The sequence below is a fragment of the Pipistrellus hanaki genome, assembly GCF_964339955.1.
Source record: "Pipistrellus hanaki genome assembly, chromosome: 1".
NCBI lineage: Eukaryota > Metazoa > Chordata > Mammalia > Chiroptera > Vespertilionidae > Pipistrellus > Pipistrellus hanaki.
Genome location: NC_140503.1, coordinates 61,857,057 through 61,876,481, shown reverse-complemented (window position 1 = coordinate 61,876,481; position 19,425 = coordinate 61,857,057). Strand labels below are relative to the sequence as shown.

Sequence of the window (19,425 nt, the reverse complement as noted above, 5' to 3'; positions counted from 1 at the left end):
TCTCAGGGAATATATACCAGCCACTGATTGAAAGCCATTAAAGAAATACTTTATTTTGTCTCTGTATCAGCATAGATACTACACTACTACTACAAGACCTCTATTTAAAAAGTCTTGGGTTAAGCACTGGAGAATTTTCATAGGCAAATTCTTCTGTGTGGGCTGGATCAGCAAACACTCCAATAAAATCTATTTCCAGGAAGAATGGACCGTCCACTTTATCAGCCAGGGTGAATCCAATAGAGGAGATCTAAATTTAAAATAGAGAAATTGATCAAAATCGAATACTGATGATCCTGGAGTGTTAAAATTCCATGAGGCGATTACTACAGCTGAGTCTTTATACTGCACTATCAGCCCTTAGCAAGTATGCCATAGTAAGGACAGCAGCCCTGCAATCCAGGAACTGACTTGGCCTACAATGGTATCCTATGCTGTAGTAAATTATAAGAGGAAATACAGGGCTACGTTTCTTTCCACTCTACTTCCTTTCCTCTTCCTTCAGTGTAGTGCCACCAAGACTAGTGAGGACAACAATGGAGGTTCCTGAAGCTCTCCTGAACTCAATACTGTTCTCTTATTTTAAAGCTAAAATAAAATGTAGGCAATCTCAAGAGAAGACCATGATGAAATTCACCAGGATAGGGATTTGGCTCAAAGGATTGGTCTGTGTAAACATCTGTCTGGGTATTATGGACACACGGAGACAGACACACACACACACACACACACACACACACACACACACACACGAGTAGGAATTTCCATCTTTCATTTGCCAGCCTTCCAAAATGGACTGAATTCATCCTCACCGGAGTTCTGATTCACTAAAGAGAATGTAGTTCTGAATGAAAGGAAAATGTTACCTTGTCAAGCAGAAGCTGAAACTGGGCATCCCGGATTCTTCCTTGATTAGAGAAGAAAAATTTGGAGAAAGGAATCTGAAAAAAAGAAAATCATTTACTTCATAACTGAAATATAAGTAACTGAAGCATCTGTATGTAATTATAATGATAAAAGTAACAGCTTAAATTTAATTATAAAATTATTTCATAGATGCAGTTATGACAAGTGGAAAGTCATCTGGATCACAGATATATAACTAAGAAAATGATTAAATAACCTAATGGAAATATGGGGGTGAAGAGAAAGGCACACTTGTAAACTGTTAGTAGGAGTGGAAATTATTAAAACTCTTAGAGGGCAGCTGGTGACTGTGGTAGGCAGGATTCTAAGATGGCCCCCAACACTTCCAACTTCTAGTGTACAGACACCTTCTTTGAGGTATTCGAACACTCATCTCAATGTTGCTGTGAAGGAACTCTGCAGAAATGAGGTCCTAAATCAGTTGACTTTTATAGCTTATTCTCTTTAGGCCTGACTAAATCACTTGAACCCATAAAAGGGACTGACTGGCATGAAGGGACTCGATGGGGTGGTGGGATTCTATACTGCTGACTTTGAAGATGGAGGCAGCTACCTGGCAAGAAGTGCGGCAGCTTCTAGGAGCTGCGAGTGGCCCCTCTCTGACAGCCAGTAAAGGAAGGACAGCAGCCCTGCAATCACAGGAACTGAATTGGCTAACAACCAGAAGGAGCTTGAAGATTCTTGCCCAGAGCCTCTAGAAAGGAATACAGCTCAGCTAACACCTTGAGTACAACCTTATAGGGCCCTGAGCATTGACTGAACCCAGATCTACTGTCTCAACTTATGACCTACAAAACTAGGAGGTAATAAATGTGTTTTTGAAGCTGCTAAGTTTATGGAAGTTTTTTTATGTAGCAATAGAAAACCAACAGCACTAAAATATTTTAAATGTCATAACTGACCAATTTCACATTTAGGAATTTATATTTCAGAAAAATTCTGATAAATACATAAAGATATAGTTTTTTCTAATAGCAAAAAAAAAAAAAGAGAGAGAGAGAGAGAGAGAGAGAGAGAGAGAGAAGACCTTCACAATATATTACTAGTCAAAAAGTAAGATATAGACAAATCTACAGGGTTTTTTAAATTAATTTTTAAAACATCTCAAGAACTGTGATAAAATATTCATTATAGCAATTGGTAACAACCCAAGTGACTATCAGTACAGTATTCATTCAGTCAACTATAGGATATCCACATAACAAAATACAAAAAACACACACAAAAAGAATTTAAAATGTTCCATGTAGTGATATGGAAGGTCTTCAGGATCTAAATATTAAAAATATAAACAGAAGATGCATAAATTATGCAATTTTTATTTTTTCAGTTTAAAAAAAGGAGAAAATTATATTACTATTTGCTTATATTTGCATAAACTACAAAGCGCCTGACTGGTGTGGCTCAGTGATTAAGAATGGACTTATGAACCAGGAGGTCATGGTTTAATTCCGGTCAGGGCACATGCCCGAGTTGTGGGCTCGATCTCCAGTGTGGGGCCTGCAGGAGGCAGCCAATCAATGATTCTCATTGATGTTTCTATCTCTCCCTCTCCCTTCCTCTCTAAAATCAATAAACATATATTTTAAAAATTACAGAATTAGCCCTGGCTGGTTGCTTAGTGGTTAGAGCATTGGCCCTCAGATGGAAGGCTCTCGGATTCAATTCCTAGTCAAGGGCACCTAACTCAGCTGCAGGTTCCATCCCCAGCCCATCAGGGCATGTGTGAGAAGCAACCAATCAATGATCAATGTATCACACATTGATGTTTGTCTCCCTCCCTCCCATTCTCTTTAAAAATCAATGGAAAATATCATCAGGTGAGGATTAAAAAAAAAAAAAAGTGACTGGATTAGAGGGTGCAACTCTAGCTAAAGGGACAGGAAGGCCTCTGTGAGGCAATTTTCAAGCTGAGAGGTGAATGATAGGAAAGAAGCTGGGGAAGGTATGAGGGGAAGAGCATCCCAGGAGATACACCACAAAGTGCAAAGGGACCCAGATAGAAATGAGCTTATTGCCCTAACTGGTTTGGCTCAGTGGATAGAGCATCGGCCTATGGACTTAAGGGTCCCAGGTTCGATTCCAGTCAAGGGCATGTACCTTGGTGGTGGGCACATCCCCAGTAGGGAGTGTGCAGGAGGCAGCTGGTTGATGTTTCTCTCTCATCGATGTTTCTAACTCTCTCTCCCCCTCTCCCTTCCTCTCTCTAAAAAATCAATACAATATATATATATTTTTTTAAATGAGCTTGCTGAATTTGACACACAGTAAAGGGAACAGTGTGGAGGAGTGGAAGTAGGAGGGGAGACAGAAAGTGAAAACGGGTCTGATACCAGAGGGCCATGTTAAGGAGTCTGGACTTCCTTCCCATAGTAAGGAAAAAACCACTGGCGGGTTTTAAGCATGTGAAAGATGTATTCTGAGCTATGCTTTAGAACGCTCATTACTCCGGCGGCTGTGTGGAGAGTGGATTTTAGGGGAGCAGGAGGACAAGGGGAAACCAATAAAGAAGCTGCTGCAAAGTAACCCCAAAGCCCGGACAGTGGGAGAGATGGCAGGAACGGCAGGCTCTGGAAGTCGCTATGACAGGATTTACTAATAGACTGGATATAGGGTGCGGGCGAAAGAAATCCAGGATAAGCATTAGGTTTAAGTATGAACAAAATGGATACTTTCTTTTGAGTTTATGGATTAAAAACCTTCATGATTTAGAAGACAGGAATGGACACTTGATTTAGTCCTTCCTGAATATCCACTTATTTTCCTCCTGGCTAACATTGTTTACTTTCTCAAAGCTTCTTATTTACAAAATAAGTCTGCCTTATACTACCAAGAAATAAAAATTTTGATGATTGTAAAGGATGAAGTATTTATTCCTCCACGCCGAGACCGGTTTGGCTCAATGGATAGAGAGTCAGCTTGGGGACTGAAGGGTCCCGGGTTCGATTCCAGTCAAGGGCATGTACCTTGGTTGCAGGCATATCCCCCAGTAGGGGGTGTGCAAGAGGCAGCTGATCGATGACTCTCTCTCATCGATGTTTCTAACTCTCTATCTCTCTCCCTTCTTCTCTGTACAAAATCAATAAAATATATTTTTTAAAAAAAAGTATTTATTCCTCTTAAGGAAGCCTTCTACTAAGCTAGGGACACTATACTAATAGAGCTGCCCTGAAGAGGTGATACAGCAGAAACTTAAAAAGAAATATCTGCCCTGCCTGTGTAGCTCAGTGGCTGAGTGTTGAACCATGAACAAGGAGGTCACTGTTCCATTCCCAGTCAGGGCCCATCAATCCCCAGTAGAGGGCATGCAGGAGGCAGCTGGCCGAGTCTCTCCCATCATTGATGTTTCTCTCTGTCCCTCTCTCTTCCTCTCTCTGAAATCAATAAAAACATATTAACCCTTTGCACTCCGAACCATTCTGGACACTGGCTACCAGCTACTCTCGACGCTACTTTGAGGTGGAAACGTGCATTTACAGACCCTCGTAATCACTAATAAACTGCAATGTCCCCTGAGAGGGGACATCCGAGTGATATGCTAGAATTCCGATGTCCCCTGAGAGGGAACAGCGGAGTGCAAAGGGTTAAAATATTTTTTAATATATTTGATTTTTTACAGAGAGGAGGAGAGAGGGACAGAGAACTAGGAACATCAATAAGAGAGAATCATCGATCAGCTGCCTCTTGTACCACCCCAGTGGGGATGTGCCCGCAATCAAGGCACACGACCCTGACCGGAATCGAGCAGGGACCTTTCAGCCTGCAGGCCAACGCTTCCCGACGCTCCATCCACTGAGCCAAACCGGTCTCAGGTAAAATATTTTTTAAAAGAAACATCTACTTAGGCATAAACCAGAGATGTACCCATGACTTAGCATGTACCAGACCATATCCATATCAAAAATATTTCCTGGTTAGTAGGCTAACATATATATTAATCAAAGAAAAAGTCAATTGCGTAAATCTTGTTCCCTGGTCCTCTCCCTTCTTTCCCTTCCCACACTTTCCAAAAGGGACTAATAAGAAAAACTACAATGTAACCATGATCTCAAAAGATGTACAATAAAGACCTGGGCTGTTACCTTGACCTCCTGCCAGTAGGGCCCACCACGGGTGAACATGAAGTAACTGTACATCTGATTGCTCTTCTGAATGAAATCAGTGTCCTCCCTGATGTTCACCATCCACGGCCGCCCATCTCCACGGACACGGAGATACAGGGTATTGAACTGAGACCAATCATAAGACTTCTTTCTATCAAAAGCACCCTAAGGTACAGAAAGTAAAGTTAATTTCACCTCATTTTACATTATTAGCAAAATATGAGTTAGCACTTCTTATAACAACAAAGGGATCCACTAATCATTTTTCTTTTTCAGATTCAATTCCCTCACAAGGGAGTAGATAAATCTAGTGATTCCTGCTTTACTACAAAATACTGACACAGGCCGAAACCGGTTTGGCTCAGTGGTAGAGCGTCGGTCTGCGGACTGAAAGGTCCCAGGTTCGATTCCGGTCACGGGCATGTACTTTGGTTGCCGGCACATCCCTGGTGGGGGGTGTGCAAGAGGCAGCTGGTCGATGTTTCTCTCTCTTCGACATTTCTAGCTCTCTCTCTCCTTTCCTCTCTGTAAAAAATCAATAAAATATATATTTTTTAAAAAAACAACACTGACACAGTACGTTTCTAAGGTAATGTAGGGGGTGTGCAGGAGGCAGCTGATCGATGTTTCTCGCATCGATGTTTCTAACTCTCTATCCCTCTCTCTTCTTCTCTTTAAAAAAATCAATAAAATATATTTTTAAAAAACTGGAATGATGATACGTTACAATATTATTGTGAGAAATAAAAGGGGCAGTGTATATGAACTAATCTACAAGGAATGTCAGGAACACTTAATAAATGTTATCATGCCCAGCAGTTGAGTGTCTACCCAGGATCCAAGAGGTTGCCAGTTCGATTCCCAATCAGGGCACATGCCCAGGCTGTGGGCTTGATCCCCGGTGGGGGCCATGCAGAAGGCAGCCAATCAATGATGTTCTTCTCTCTATCCCTCTTCCTTTCTCTCTCGCTAAAAAAAAATCAATAAAAACATTTTTAAATGTTATGAACATTTTCTATTACTCCACAATAAATATTCAGCCATAGAATTATTTGCTGCTGTGGAGTATCAATTCCATTTTGAGGATTTTCAGGGCCTGAAAAAAATCTTGGTGTGCACTAGTTGGTGTGTATAATTTGTTGCCTCTGGAAGAATACCTACCTTTCCTTTCCATCATTATCTGGAGAGATGGAGCCTAATACTACTCCTAACATTTGTTTCTCCTTAAAGCACAATATCCAAGCAAACATTCAGAGGCTGTGGCCAAGGTCAGACATGGGAATCTGTCCAGAGCAGCCCTGAAACAATACCTGGTCAGCAAATTTCCAAAAGGCCATAGGCCAGTGGAGAGATAAAAGAACTAAGTAACTTTGGAATATAGTGTTCTGACTAGATACTATAAGGCAAAAGACAAAAGAAACTATACATAAACACTGTATTCTACTTGGTTAAGTTGTCTCACAGAGTTCTGGGCTAAAAATCCTAAAACTGCCCAGATGGTGTGGCTCAATGGTTAAGCATTGAACAATGAACCAAGAGATCGTAAGTCTGATTCCCAGTCAGGGCACATGCCCGGTTTCAGGCCCCATTCCCAGTAGGAAGTGTGTAGGAGGCAGCCAATCAGTGACTCTATCTCATCATTGATGTTTCTCTCTCTTTCTCCCTCCCCTTCCGCTTTGAAATCAACAAAACTATAATTTTTAAAAATCCTGAAATTGCTTTACATGTATATTGGGGTAAAACTAGTAAGTACCTGGTAGGGGATGGGTTTCTCACTGTTACAGAATGAAGTTACAGAAGAGGGGGAAGGCCAGACTGAACCACACGGTACTGAATTAAAGTGAGAGCATTAGTATGAACTCATATTTAGATTAATATGGCCGTAGCTGATTTGACTCAGTGGATAGAGCATCAGCCTGCAGACTGAAGGATCCAAAGTTCGATTCCAGTCAAGGGCATGCACCTCAGTTGCAGGCTCCTAGCCCTGGTCCAGGGCAGACTGGAAGCAACCAATCAATGTGTCTCTCTCATATCGGTGTTTCTCTCCATCTCTCCCTCTCCCTTACACTCTCTAAAAATCAATGGAAAAAATATCCTTGGGTGAGGATTTAAAAAAATTAATATGAATATAGAAATTATAAAATTATAGGCATGTATTTACACAAGTTGGTATGTATACATATACTTCCTAGCTATGTCCACTTATCTCCTAGATATAGTGTCATCCCAGTAACAAGTAAACTCATTGCCCAGATCCTGGTTTCTTTTTTTTTTTTTTAATATATTTTATTGATTTTTTACAGAGAAGAAGAGAGAGGGATAGAGAGTCAGAAACATTGATGAGAGAGAATCATTAATCACCTGCCTCCTGCACACCCCCCATTGGGGACGTGCCCGCAACCAAGGTACACGCCCCTGACCAGAATCGAACCTGGGACCCTTCAGTCCGCAGACCAACGCTCTATCCACCAAGCCAAACCAGCTTTGGCCAGATCCTGGTTTCTAATCCTCCATAAAAAAAAGAAACCAGAGCTCTTTTGAGAAATGGCTTATTCTAGGGTTGGGACAAGGGAAATACAAGATGAGCTAGAATATCTTATAGAGCCAAATGTGCTAAACACACACACACACACACACACACACGGATGGGGCCCTGGCCGGTGTGGCTCAGTTGGCTGGGTGTCATCCTGTGCACCAGTTAACGGTTCGATTTCCGGTCAGAGCACATGCCCATGTTTCGAGTTCTATCACCAATAGAGGGCACACAGGAGGAGCCAATCGATGTTTTGTTCTCACATGGATCTTTCCTTCACCCTTCCTCTCTGAAAATCAATAAAAATATTTTTTTTCAAAAGGATCGGAGGAGATCAAGGGACAGGAGCCAACCTAAAAGAACTCCGTGGCCAAAGGTAGAACAATTTCAGCAACAAAATAAATAACATATTGTTGGATTACAACCCAAAGTGTGAGTCCATACTAACAAATAAATAAATGTGGTAGAAGAAACAAATCTTTCTTTCTTAAGAATCCCAAGTAATTTATGTGTATAGTACACCTTTCAGGAGAAATAATTTAATCTTACAACCTTCCCATCTTGAAAGAAGGGTACACTTAGTGACTTGCTTCTGAAGAACATGGTACAGAAAGAAGAAAAAAGCTCGACAGGCATAACTCAGTGGCAGAGCATCGACCTATGAACCAGGTCACAGTTCGATTCCTGGTCAGGGATATGCCTGGGTTGGGTAGAGAAGGCAGCAGATGGATGCTGCTCTCACATCGATGTTTTTCTCCTTCCTCTCTCTCTAAGAATCAATAAACTATTCTTAAAAAAAAAAAGTAACTCAACAATGGAGTAACCTGGCAAACACTGCCTTGTCCAAGTGATCAGTTAACACATCAGTGATGTCATGTTGCTGGCACATACCTTTTCCTTTTAAAGAAATTATATCTTTTTTTATTTATTGACTTGAGAGAAAGCAAAACATTGATTTTTGTTGCTCCACTTATGTACGCAGTCATTGGCTGACTCCTGTTATGTGACAGGGACCAAAACCAAAACTCTGGGATATTGGGACAATGCTCCAACCGAGCTCTCTGACCAGGGCGCTGCATGTATCTTTCAGACGATGTAATGAAAAGGGTACTTTAACTGTGTGGCATTCTTCCTAAAAACCCAGATCCCCAGTCTAACCAGGAGAAAAAAGACCAGATCCCCAGTCTAATCAGAAAATCCCAAATTGAGGGTCATTATGTAACTAGAGGCCTGATGCACGAAATTCATGCAAGGGGCTCAGCCCTCCCAGCCCCTCTCAGCCCCGCCTTCATCTGGAAGGTTGCCCAGAAGGTTGTCTGGACAGTCATTCTGCTGTTCAGCCTAATTAGCATATTAGCTCTTTATTATATAGGAGGATACCTAACCAGTATTTTTCAAATCCTCATGAAAAATAAGAAAAGACTAAGAAACTGTCACAGACCAAAGAGACTAAGGAGACATGACTACTAGATGTAAAATCCTGGATGGGATCCTGGGACAGAAATAGAATATCAGCCGAAACCGGTTTGGCTCAGTGGATAGAGCGTCGGCCTGCGGACTGGAGGGTCCCGGGTTCGATTCCGGTCAAGGGAATCAAACCGGTCAAGGGAATCTTGGTTGCGGGCATATCCCCAGTGGGGGGTGTGCAAGAGGCAGCTGATGGATGACTCTCTCTCATCGATGTTTCTAGCTCTCTGTCTCTCTCCCTTCCTCTCTGTACAAAATCAATAAAATATATTTTTAAAAAAAGAAAAAAGAAATAGAATATTAGTGGAAAAGCTAATGTAATTCAAATAGAGTCTGGAACTAGTTGATAGTAATGCACAAATGTTGGTTTCTTAGTTGTGACAATGTACTAAAGTAATGTAAGATGGTAACAACTGGAGAAGCTTGGTGAGGGACGCTCTGTACTACTTTGCAATTTTTCTGTAAAACACAAAACTACTCTAAAATTAAGTTTAGCCGAAACCGGTTTGGCTCAGTGGATAGAGCGTAGGCCTGAGGACTGAAAGGTCCCAGGTTCAAATCCGGTCAAGGGCATGTACCTGGGTTGCGGGCACATCCCCTGTAGGGGGTGTGCAAGAGGCAGCTGGTTGATGATTCTCACTCATCGATGTTTCTAACTCTATCCCTCTCTCTTCCTCTCTGTAAAAGATCAATAAAATATATATTTTTTTAAATATTTAAAATTAAGTTTACTTTAATTAAAATAAATAAAAAGGTACAGACTGACCCTACGTCCACCCTAAGGAACCCTGGCCATTTCAGGGTCTGTGGTCTATGTTAAGAGGAGATGCAAACCTCCCAGATCATTGTTCAATTGTCTAATCTCTCAGGGCTCCTTAACACGTTAAGCGCCATGTCAGTCGCCGGTGACTGAAGCGGAAGGAAGACAAAACAGGCGGTTAACGTGATAAACAGAAGAACGCTCCACTCTGGACCGAAGTGATGCCCAAAAACAAGCAGTCCCTCCTCAGAGGCCGCTTCTCCCTTGTGCTCAGCTTTGTCCTTGTGCCCCATAGCTATACAGCCCCAGACGAGATGAGATGCCAGGTGTTTTCATTTACAGAAACTCTCCGCTACAGTTCATGCTACAATGTTCACCCGATTCACCAGAAAACTCAGGCTGCTGGGCCTAACCTACCCTGGGGACCCTGGATATCATCGCGCAGTATCCGCTCTGGCTGTTCTCCCCATCCTGAGGCGCCGCGGAGCTCAGGGTTCCGTACAGCAGTGCACTCTGGTTGTTCTTGCCCATTTTCAGGAACACTTCACTTCTGCCTCCAATCGTCTTATCCGAGGTCACTATCCACTTATCCAAATCTTCTTTTCCGCGGAACTGCCAGACCACTCTGGCTTGTTCCATAATGACCTCCTGCAAAGGGCGGCCTTCGGGCCCTATCCAATGGTTCACAATCTCATCCTTCAAACGCCAAAAATGTTCCTTGATTTCATCTCTAATCGCTTTATCAAAACTAACTTCGGGCTTCTCCTCAGGAGAAGTTACATCCAAAGCAACTTCTCTCTGGTGATCTCCTTGCACACCCCCTGCGGAGTTCCTCTGAGCGGAAGCTTTGCCAGGAGTAGCCACTGGTTTCGGCAGACTGCTGGAGCAATAGTTTGCAAAGCGGGTGCTCAGGAATGGACACGAGGCCACACTTGGCTTCAGGCATTTACTGAGAATGTAAGTGCCATTCAGCAATTTGTGAACCAGAGCCATGGTGAGGAAAAGTCGAATGTAAATTTCTCCCTGGGCTACCAGAGGAAAAAGCTTCAGCTAATAGCACAATTCCACCTATAACAGAAGAGACATTGAAGAGTTACAAGTGTAGCAAAAAATATATCACAATTTCAAATTCAACATAGATCATGTATTGTGAAATTCATGCATTTATTTTCTAACCCTATAAACATTTATCCAGGACATATGACGAGAATACGTTTGCACTATACATAATGCATCCAGCTGCCTTGTGGGGAAAAAAATACCAAAATAAATATCAACCCCAAAATAATTCAAGTATGTGTTTCAAAAGATTGTGTTCATTTTAAAACAAAATTTTATGCTTGTTTTGTTTTCCGGTTTTGTTTTATTTTTTGGCAATTCCACCAGGACTGGATTTTTTAAAATATATTTTTTATTGATTTCAGAGATGAAGGGAGAGAGGGGGAGAGCAAGAGAGAGGGGGGGAGAGAGGAGCATCCATACTGAGAAAGAATCATGGATAGGCTGCCTCCTGCAAGTCCCCCATTGGGGATCGAGCCCACAACCTGGGCATGTGCCCTTGACCAGAATCGAACATGCTGGCCGACACTCTATCCACTGAGCCAAACTGGCTAGGGCAGGACTGGATTTTTAAGAAATAATTGGTTTCTAGAATAAAGTACTCAACTCATTCACTCTAGGTAGGACCTAAGCTAACTGACATGTTACTATCTTTAACCCTTTCAGTAGCACTTCATAAGAAGAGGGACTTACAGCCTGGGCACAAGGCTCAGTTGGTTGGAGCATCATCCTGTATACCAAAAGGTTGCAGGTTCAATTCCTGGATGGGGCACCTAGGGGAGGGAACCAATCCATGTTCTTTCTCTCTCTCTCTCTCTTTCTTAGAAATCAGTGATGCCAAAACCAGTTTGGCTCAGTGGAGAGAGAGTCAACCTGCGGACTGAAAGGTCTCAGGTTCGATTCCAGTTAGGGGCATGTACCTTGGTTGCAGGCACGTCCCCAGTAGGAGGTGTGCAGGAAGCAGCTGATCAATGATTCTCTCTCACCGATGTTTCTGACTCTCTATCCCTCTCTTCCTCTCTGTAAAAAATCAATAAAATATATATTTTTAAAAATCAATGATGCCCTAGTCGGTTTGGTTCAGTGGATATAGCATTGGCCTGGGGACTGAAGTGTCCCGAATTTAATTCCAGACGAGGACCCATGCCCGGGCTGAGGGCTCAACCCCTGGTCGGGGGCATGCAGGAGGCAACTGATGCATGATTCTCTCTCATCATTGATGTTTCTCTCCCTCTCCCTTCCTCTCTGAAGTCAATAAAAAAAATATATTTTTTAAAAAACAGTAACAAAAAATATATCCTTGTTTGAAGATTTAAAAAAAAAGATTTAGATGTGTGCATTGAATATGGAATCACAACACTTGGGACTTGCACAGTGGTGTGGTTCAGTGGTTGAGCGTCAACCCATGAACCAAGAGATCAGAGGTTTGATTCCAGGTCAGGGCACATGCCTGGGTTATGGGCTTGATCCCCAGTAAGAGGTGTGCAGGAGGCAGCCAATCGATGATTCTCTCTCATTATTGATGTTTCTATTTCCTCTCTCCCTCTCCCTTCCTCTTTGAAATCAATAAAAACATCTTTAAAAAAGGAAAATTCCAGGTAAGATGTTTTTTAAAAAAAAGTAAACTTTGACTTGACTCCTAGTCCTGTCCTTCTATTAGGTTGTACGTATTGTAAGTATTGGCAATTTCATATGACTAAATCTACTAACGCTGTTTACCCTCAGGTTGATCTTCTGAGGTCTCCAATTCCTCGGGGGTAAAAGTTCCCTTACCTACGTTAAGGGATTTTTCTGAAGATCAGATGGAATGATGGCTATAAGAAGGGTCTCTGATCCAGTAAGTCTAACAGGATCTCCAAGATTCTTCATATCTAACAAGCTCCTAGTCCCAGGCTCACACTTTGAGTGACAAGGCTTTGACTATCACTACCACTATCTGAGGTCCTCAAAGATAGAAGTAAACAGTAACACTAATACTACCACATTTAATTACCATTCTGAATGTTTTCAAGCCACCCTGACGTATCACATTTAATGTACATATGACTTCTGTAAGACAAGGCAGGTAGATATTTCCTTTCTCTGGGAAACAAGACACCAGCAGAAGAAGCGGCCTGCCTAAGTCCAGAGTGCTAATCAGCATGGAATCTAGAACTAGTACGCTGGTCTGAAGTCCTTCCACTTGATGCCGCTGCCTCTCTATATGTACAGCATTACCAATAGAACCTCTATCGCTCTAGTAAAATAACAACTTTGCTCTAAGCAACAACATTTCTTAAGTGCTGGCAAAACCAGAAAGACCAAATGGTCCCCTCTTCTACCTGCTCCAGCTACCCTTAAAAGGAAATAAAATATGCAAGATCATATATGCGAACATTACGGTAGAAGATGTACAGAGGCGCTCTCCCTCCCAGGAGGACACCAGTGTCTTCCCCTTCCCCTCAGGAGGCATCTCCCAACTCTAAGGGACACCCTCCCTCCCCCCACAAGACTCACAACCTGGGGAGCAATGGGCAGCGGCCTCACATGGCGGGCTAGCCCCCTGAACCTGTCCCCAAGGCCCCCTTTCCGCTGACTCTGCAGTGAGCTGCAGCAGCCCTGCCTAGGCTCTTCTTGGCCACAGTTTTCTAGGGAGCAAAAGTAGGCCCCTCTAGTCTCTCTCTGAGTTTTGTTTTGTTTTTTAATTGATTTTTTTACAGGGAGAAAGGGAGAGATATAGAGTTAAAAACACCGATCAGCTGCCTCCTGCACACCCCCCTCCCCACTGGGGATGTGCCTGCAACCAAGGTACATGCCCTTGACCGGAATCGAACCCAGGACCCTTCAGTCTGCAGTCTGACGCTCCATCCACTGAGCCAAACCGGTTTCAGCTAGTCTCTCTCTTGTTGTTCCTTCTATCCTAAGCCCTTCCTTGTCTCACTGTCCCCAACTTTAATAAACGTATCCTCAAAATAAAAAGTCCTGGGCTTTGGAGACAACCCCACTGTAGGTTGTCTCCACATATTTTTTAAAATTATATTTGGGCCCTAGCTGGTTTAACTCAGTGGATAGAGCATTGGTCTGCAGACTGAAGGGTCCCAGGTTCGATTTCTGCCAAGGGAACATGCCCAGGTTGTGGGCTCGATACCCAATAGGGGGCATGCAGGAGGCAGCCAATCGATGATTCTCTCTCATCATTGATGTTTCTCTCTCTCTCCCTCTTCCTTCCTCTCTGAAATCAATAAAGAAATAAATATTTTTAAATATATTTTGATTGTTTACAGAGAGGAAGGGAGAAGGATAGACAGAGAAACATCAATGAGAGAGAAACATCGATCAGCTGCCTCCTACACACCCCCCACCGAGGGATGTGCCTGAAATCAAAGTACATGCCCTTAACGGGAATCGAACCTGGGACCTTTCAGTCCACAGGCTGACGCTCTATCCACTGAGCCAAACCGGCCTCGGCAAGAAATATTTTTTTAAAAAATTATATTTAGATGGGGGAGAGGAGGGAATAAAAGTCTTAAAGTCTAGTAGAGGATGATGGGATTATGAGTAATATTCATCCTATTTTCCAAACCCTCGGTAATGTTGTTACGTCTCTAATACAACTTTATTTTATTTTATTTTTTAAATATATATTTTATTGATTTTTTTTTTTTTTTTTTTTTTTTACAGAGAGGAAGAGAGAGGGATAGAGAGTTAGAAACAACAATGAAAGAGAATCATCAACCAGCTGCCTCTTGCACACCCCCTATTGGGGATGTGCCTACAACCAATGTACATGCCCTTGACCGGAATCGAACCTGGGACCTTTCAGTCCTCAGGCCGACGCTCTATCCACTGAGCCAAACCGGTTTCGGCTCTAATACAACTTTAACGATAAATGTCTGTTTCGTATTTTTACCAATAAAGTCAAACCCGTTAACGGGTGATCCCAGACTGAAAGTTCGTGGCTTTTGACGCAGCTAAATGGAGCAGTCTTTATAAAGATTGTATATCTAGGGTCTACCATGTGCCAGAAACTGTTCTAAATATATTTCCATTGACTCCTCACAACAAATCTGGGAGAGGTACTATCACCATTACAGAGATGAGAACACGGAGGTTCCAAGATTAAACTACCGAGGTCATTACAGCTCCCAATGCGAGTCGGGGTGTGGTCCCCTCACCCCTCACCTGCCAGGCTGTGTCGCCCTCGCTCGCTCCGGACACGAACGGCCAGTAGAGGCCACTTGCCCTCCCCACCGGGGTTCCAGGGTGGCCTCTGCCCGGGTCCCCAGCTTTTCTCGACCGGACACTCCACTTCCGGTGCAGGTCCAGCCGCTTTTACAGCCCGGCGCCAAACCAGGCGCTTTGACACTAGAGTTCCGGCCCGATGCGGAGGCCTAGGACTAGGAACAAAGATCCCGAAGCCAGTCGACCTGAGGCTTTCGGTCTCTATTCGCTTTCCAAAAAGCCCGGTTTACACCACTCCTGATCTTCTCTGTCCTCTGTGAGAAAAAGGAGAGAGTTTAGACAAACTATTCGTCTTTTCCTGCATCCCACTTCAGGCTGCAAACTCCATCCGCATCTTTCAAATAGGACCCTGGTGTTGCTAACGTTCCTTCGCCCCCCCCGCCGCCCCCCACCCCCCGGCGCCGCAGAGCTGTGACCTCGGGGAACTGGTTCTACTGGAACTGCCCCCGCGGAATCTTTGGAGAACCAGCAAGCACCTGGACAGCAAACCGTTGTACCCGCCATTTCCCTATCCCGCCCCGAGGGGTCGCCCACTCCACAAGGCTTTTAGATTTTGTGCATACTTCTTTGAACATTGTACCTTGTTCTTTTACTTTTCAGTTCCTCCAACACACTGAACTTCTTGGGTCCAGAACTGTCTCCAGCACCTAGTATAGTGCTAGCAGGAATTAAGGGCTCAGCTTAAACGGGAAAGAAGTGTAACCCCCTAGAAGTCAACACCGTTCCCCTCCAGGCTTCAGAAAAGACCTCACCAAATATAATTGCCTTTTCCAAGTTTCCTCCATTACTCGTTTCCATGCCACCAACTCTTCCTTCTTGAAATTCTGCTTTGACTTCTCTAGTCTCAACACTTGCCTAGTTCTCCTACCTCCTCCATCCTTCCCTCCTTAACTGACTCTTCTCTTCTCACAACTTTAAATGGGGTTGTCTCCAAAGCCTAGACTGCACCCTCCTCTTTTCTATGAATTATCTAAAGACAATGTGAGCATCTCTTTCCCTACACTCCAGTAAACATTTTCAACCTCACACAAAGCAGTTCCAGCAATGGGATACACCACTAGCATCTCAAATTTGGTATGTCTAAAATTGAATTAACCCAGCTAGCATGGCTCAGTGGTTATGCATCGACCTATGAACCAGGAGATCACAGTTCAATTCCCAGTCAGGGCACATGCCTGGGTTGTGGGCTCCATCGCCAGTAGAGGGTATGCAGGAAGAAGCCAATCAATGATTTTCTCTCTCATTATTGGTGTTTCTATCTCTCCCTCTCCCTTCCTTTCTGAAATCAATAAAATATTTTTAAAAATAAATAAAATTGAATTATCCATATTTACTCCTCCTATCTTCACTATTTCTGTAAATGCCCACATTCTTCTAAACTGGAAATATTTGGCCATCCTTGGCTTCTCTCCTTAAGACCTCCTCTTGGGGCACTGAGACCTGGGCCCGGTGCCCTCCTAGAGGGCTGGATCCCTTCCCTGGACTTGGGGTGGGGGCCCTGCCAGCACCAACACCACCCTTGCCCCAAGTCTTTTAACCTGGGTGTTAGCATTTTAGAGACCCCTCAGGAGTTCTGGCCACCAACTAACTGCTCCCTCCCTAGCCAGGACCTCTTGCAAGACTATAACTAGTATTGTTTGTACAACCAAAGACTCTATTTTATGGTTTAAGAAAAATAAAATTGACTAAGTTAAAAAAAAAAAAAAAAAAAAAAAAGACCTGTTCTTAGCAACCCTGAACTCTCTTTACTATCTTTGATCTTTGGCTCCTTCTTTCCAAACTCAGTGAGAAACCTGGATTAGTTACTACTTTTTAAAAAAAATATATATATCTTATTGATTTTTCACAGAGAGGAAGGGAGAGGGATAGAGAGCTAGAAACATTGATAAGAGAGATACATCGACCAGATGCCTCCTGCACACCCCCCACCAGGGATGTGCCCACAACCAATGTACATGCCCTTGACCGGAATCGAACCTGGGACCCCTCAGTCCGCAGGCCGATACTCTATCCACTGAGCCAAACCGGTTTCAGCAGTTACTGCTTTTATACAACTTACATTCGGTCTACTGACTGCCCTACTCTGGACACAACAGTTTGTCTATTTCCATATTTAAATGTGGCACCCAGAGCTAGACACCATATTCATTTGGCCTCCAGATGTGCCACTGCATGCATTCTAAACTCTCCATAATATCCTACTCCATCTATAAGGCTCATACTTATCCTCAGTTTCTCATCCAAGCTAGAATCTGCCTAAACCATATTCATTACTCCTCATAATGGAATTAATATTTTCTCTGCTTAACATTCTTTATTTAAAATATATATGTTATTGATTTTTTATAGAGGGGAAGAGAGGATAGAGAGTTAGGAACATCGATGAGAGAGAATCATCCATCAGCTGCCTCTTGCACACCCCCTATTGGGGATGTGCCCACAACCAAGGTGCATGCCCTTGACCGGAATTGAACCTGGGACCTTTCAGCCCTCAGGCTGACGCTCTATCCACTAAGCCAAACCAGTTTCGGTGCTTAACATTCTTTTTAAAAATATATATATTTTATTGATTTTTTAAAATATTTTTTATTGATTTTGTACAGAGAGGAAGGGAGAGAGATAGAAAGCTAGAAACATCGATGAGAGAGTCATCGATTAGCTGCCTCTTGCACACCCCCTACTGGGGATATGCCCGCAACCAAGGTACATGTCCTTGACCGGAATCGAACCCGGGTCCCTTCAGTCCCCAAGCCGACGCTCCATCCACTGAACCAAACCGGTCAGGGCTAGAAGACGTATTTTAACGTATATGACAAAAATCACTATCTTCACGGTTTTTACCCTCTTGTTGAAGAGAAAAGGCTTGTATATAAAACAGTTGGCCTGCAGACTGAAAGGTCCCAGGTTTGATTCCAGTCAAGAGCATGTACCTTGGTTGCAGGCACATCCCCAGTAGGGGGTGTGCAGGAGGCAGCTGTTCGATGTTTCTAACTCTCTATCCTTCTCCCTCCCTCACTATAATAAATCAATAAAATATATTTTTTAAATTAAAAAAAATACGTCTTCTACAGTAACCTGCACAAATTTACACACAGAGTGGCTACTGCCTCAAGAGGCCAAAGGACAAATTTAATGAAAACCTTTAAGAAGGGCTGGAGTGACACAGGTCAGTGGAAAAATACTGCAATAGGTAAAGCAGAAGGCAAATTATTCATGTCTTGATGGAGTCTCTTCAGAGTTTAAAGACAACCAGGGCATGATCCAGGCAAAGGAAATACATTATTTTAGAAAAGGAAATGACCTCGTGGGAATTTTGGGTCATGGTGGTATCACTATAGATTCAGGGTTAGTTCTCTGCTGATGCAGGAACTTGATTTTATCTGTTTACTCAGAAGATTACTTCTTGCCAAACAACTTCACAGGAGGACAGATGATAAACCAGAATGAACATTTATTCATCTACAACAACAACAACAAAAAATGGGCCTAATGTGAGAATTCAGGCCATCTATCCGGGACAGTCCGTCCTGATGGGGAAGCTCACCTTGCAGTCCAGACAGACTAGCAGGTGAAGAGGGTCACCTAATTAGAAAGAGTCGGCAGTGTTCAAAGGGACTTTGCATTAAACAACATGAATTGTCTATCCTTCTTTTGGGGATATTTCTATCTGCAGCTTTGAGGCCAAGCTTTTTGTGATGTCACTTTAATAAATGTCTACATACACACACACAGCAAGCCTTGGCCTATGTGGCTCAGATAATCGGGTGTCCTCCATCCCATGCACCAAAAGGCTGCCAGTCTGATTCCCAGTCATTTGATAGGTATACATTTCAGTTCAATTTACCCCACTTCCATTCCCTTCCACAGTTGTGAATCTCAGGGACACTTCCCGATAGGCATCCTGCACACTAAACTCTATCTCAGAGTCTACTTCTTGGAGAACCCAACTTGCAGCAGTTGGTGCTAGAAGTGGTCCAAGAAATCAGACAATAAAATAATGTTTAGAAGTTGGGTTACCTACCACACAGCTGGCAACAAAGATCTGGTGGTCTGGTTGTTAAATATTTCATTATCAGCGAAGAGGGATAGTTTGCTGGTGGAAGGGAATGTAACAGCTGGTGGTGTGTATCAGGCATTTAAAAAATATGGAAGGGCAGCCTAATATGCAAATTGCCCCCTTAGGCAGTCATTCGACCTTGTACTATGACAGCGTTTTTCAACCGCTGTTCCGCGGCACACTAGTGTGCCGCGAGATGTTGCCTGGTGTGCCGTAGGTGCAGACAAGACAAGAATTTTATAATTTTTCACTATTTTGTTTACTTAATATTTCATAATAAAGTAATTATAAAATACTT

The 19,425-nt window shown here is 43.0% G+C and overlaps 1 protein-coding gene across 1 annotated transcript; it reads right to left on the bottom strand.

The window, feature by feature from the left end:
* Nucleotides 1-27: 27 nt before the first annotated feature.
* Nucleotides 28-15,167, bottom strand: NDUFAF1 (NADH:ubiquinone oxidoreductase complex assembly factor 1). The gene is made up of 5 exons (XM_084904919.1): nt 15,011-15,167; nt 10,208-10,858; nt 5,010-5,195; nt 867-941; nt 28-250 (listed from the first exon to the last, which is right to left on the bottom strand). Exons 2-5 carry the CDS (start codon nt 10,781-10,783, stop codon nt 101-103), a joined length of 987 nt encoding a protein of 328 aa, XP_084761045.1. The 5' UTR covers nt 10,784-10,858; nt 15,011-15,167; the 3' UTR covers nt 28-100.
* Nucleotides 15,168-19,425: the final 4,258 nt, after the last annotated feature.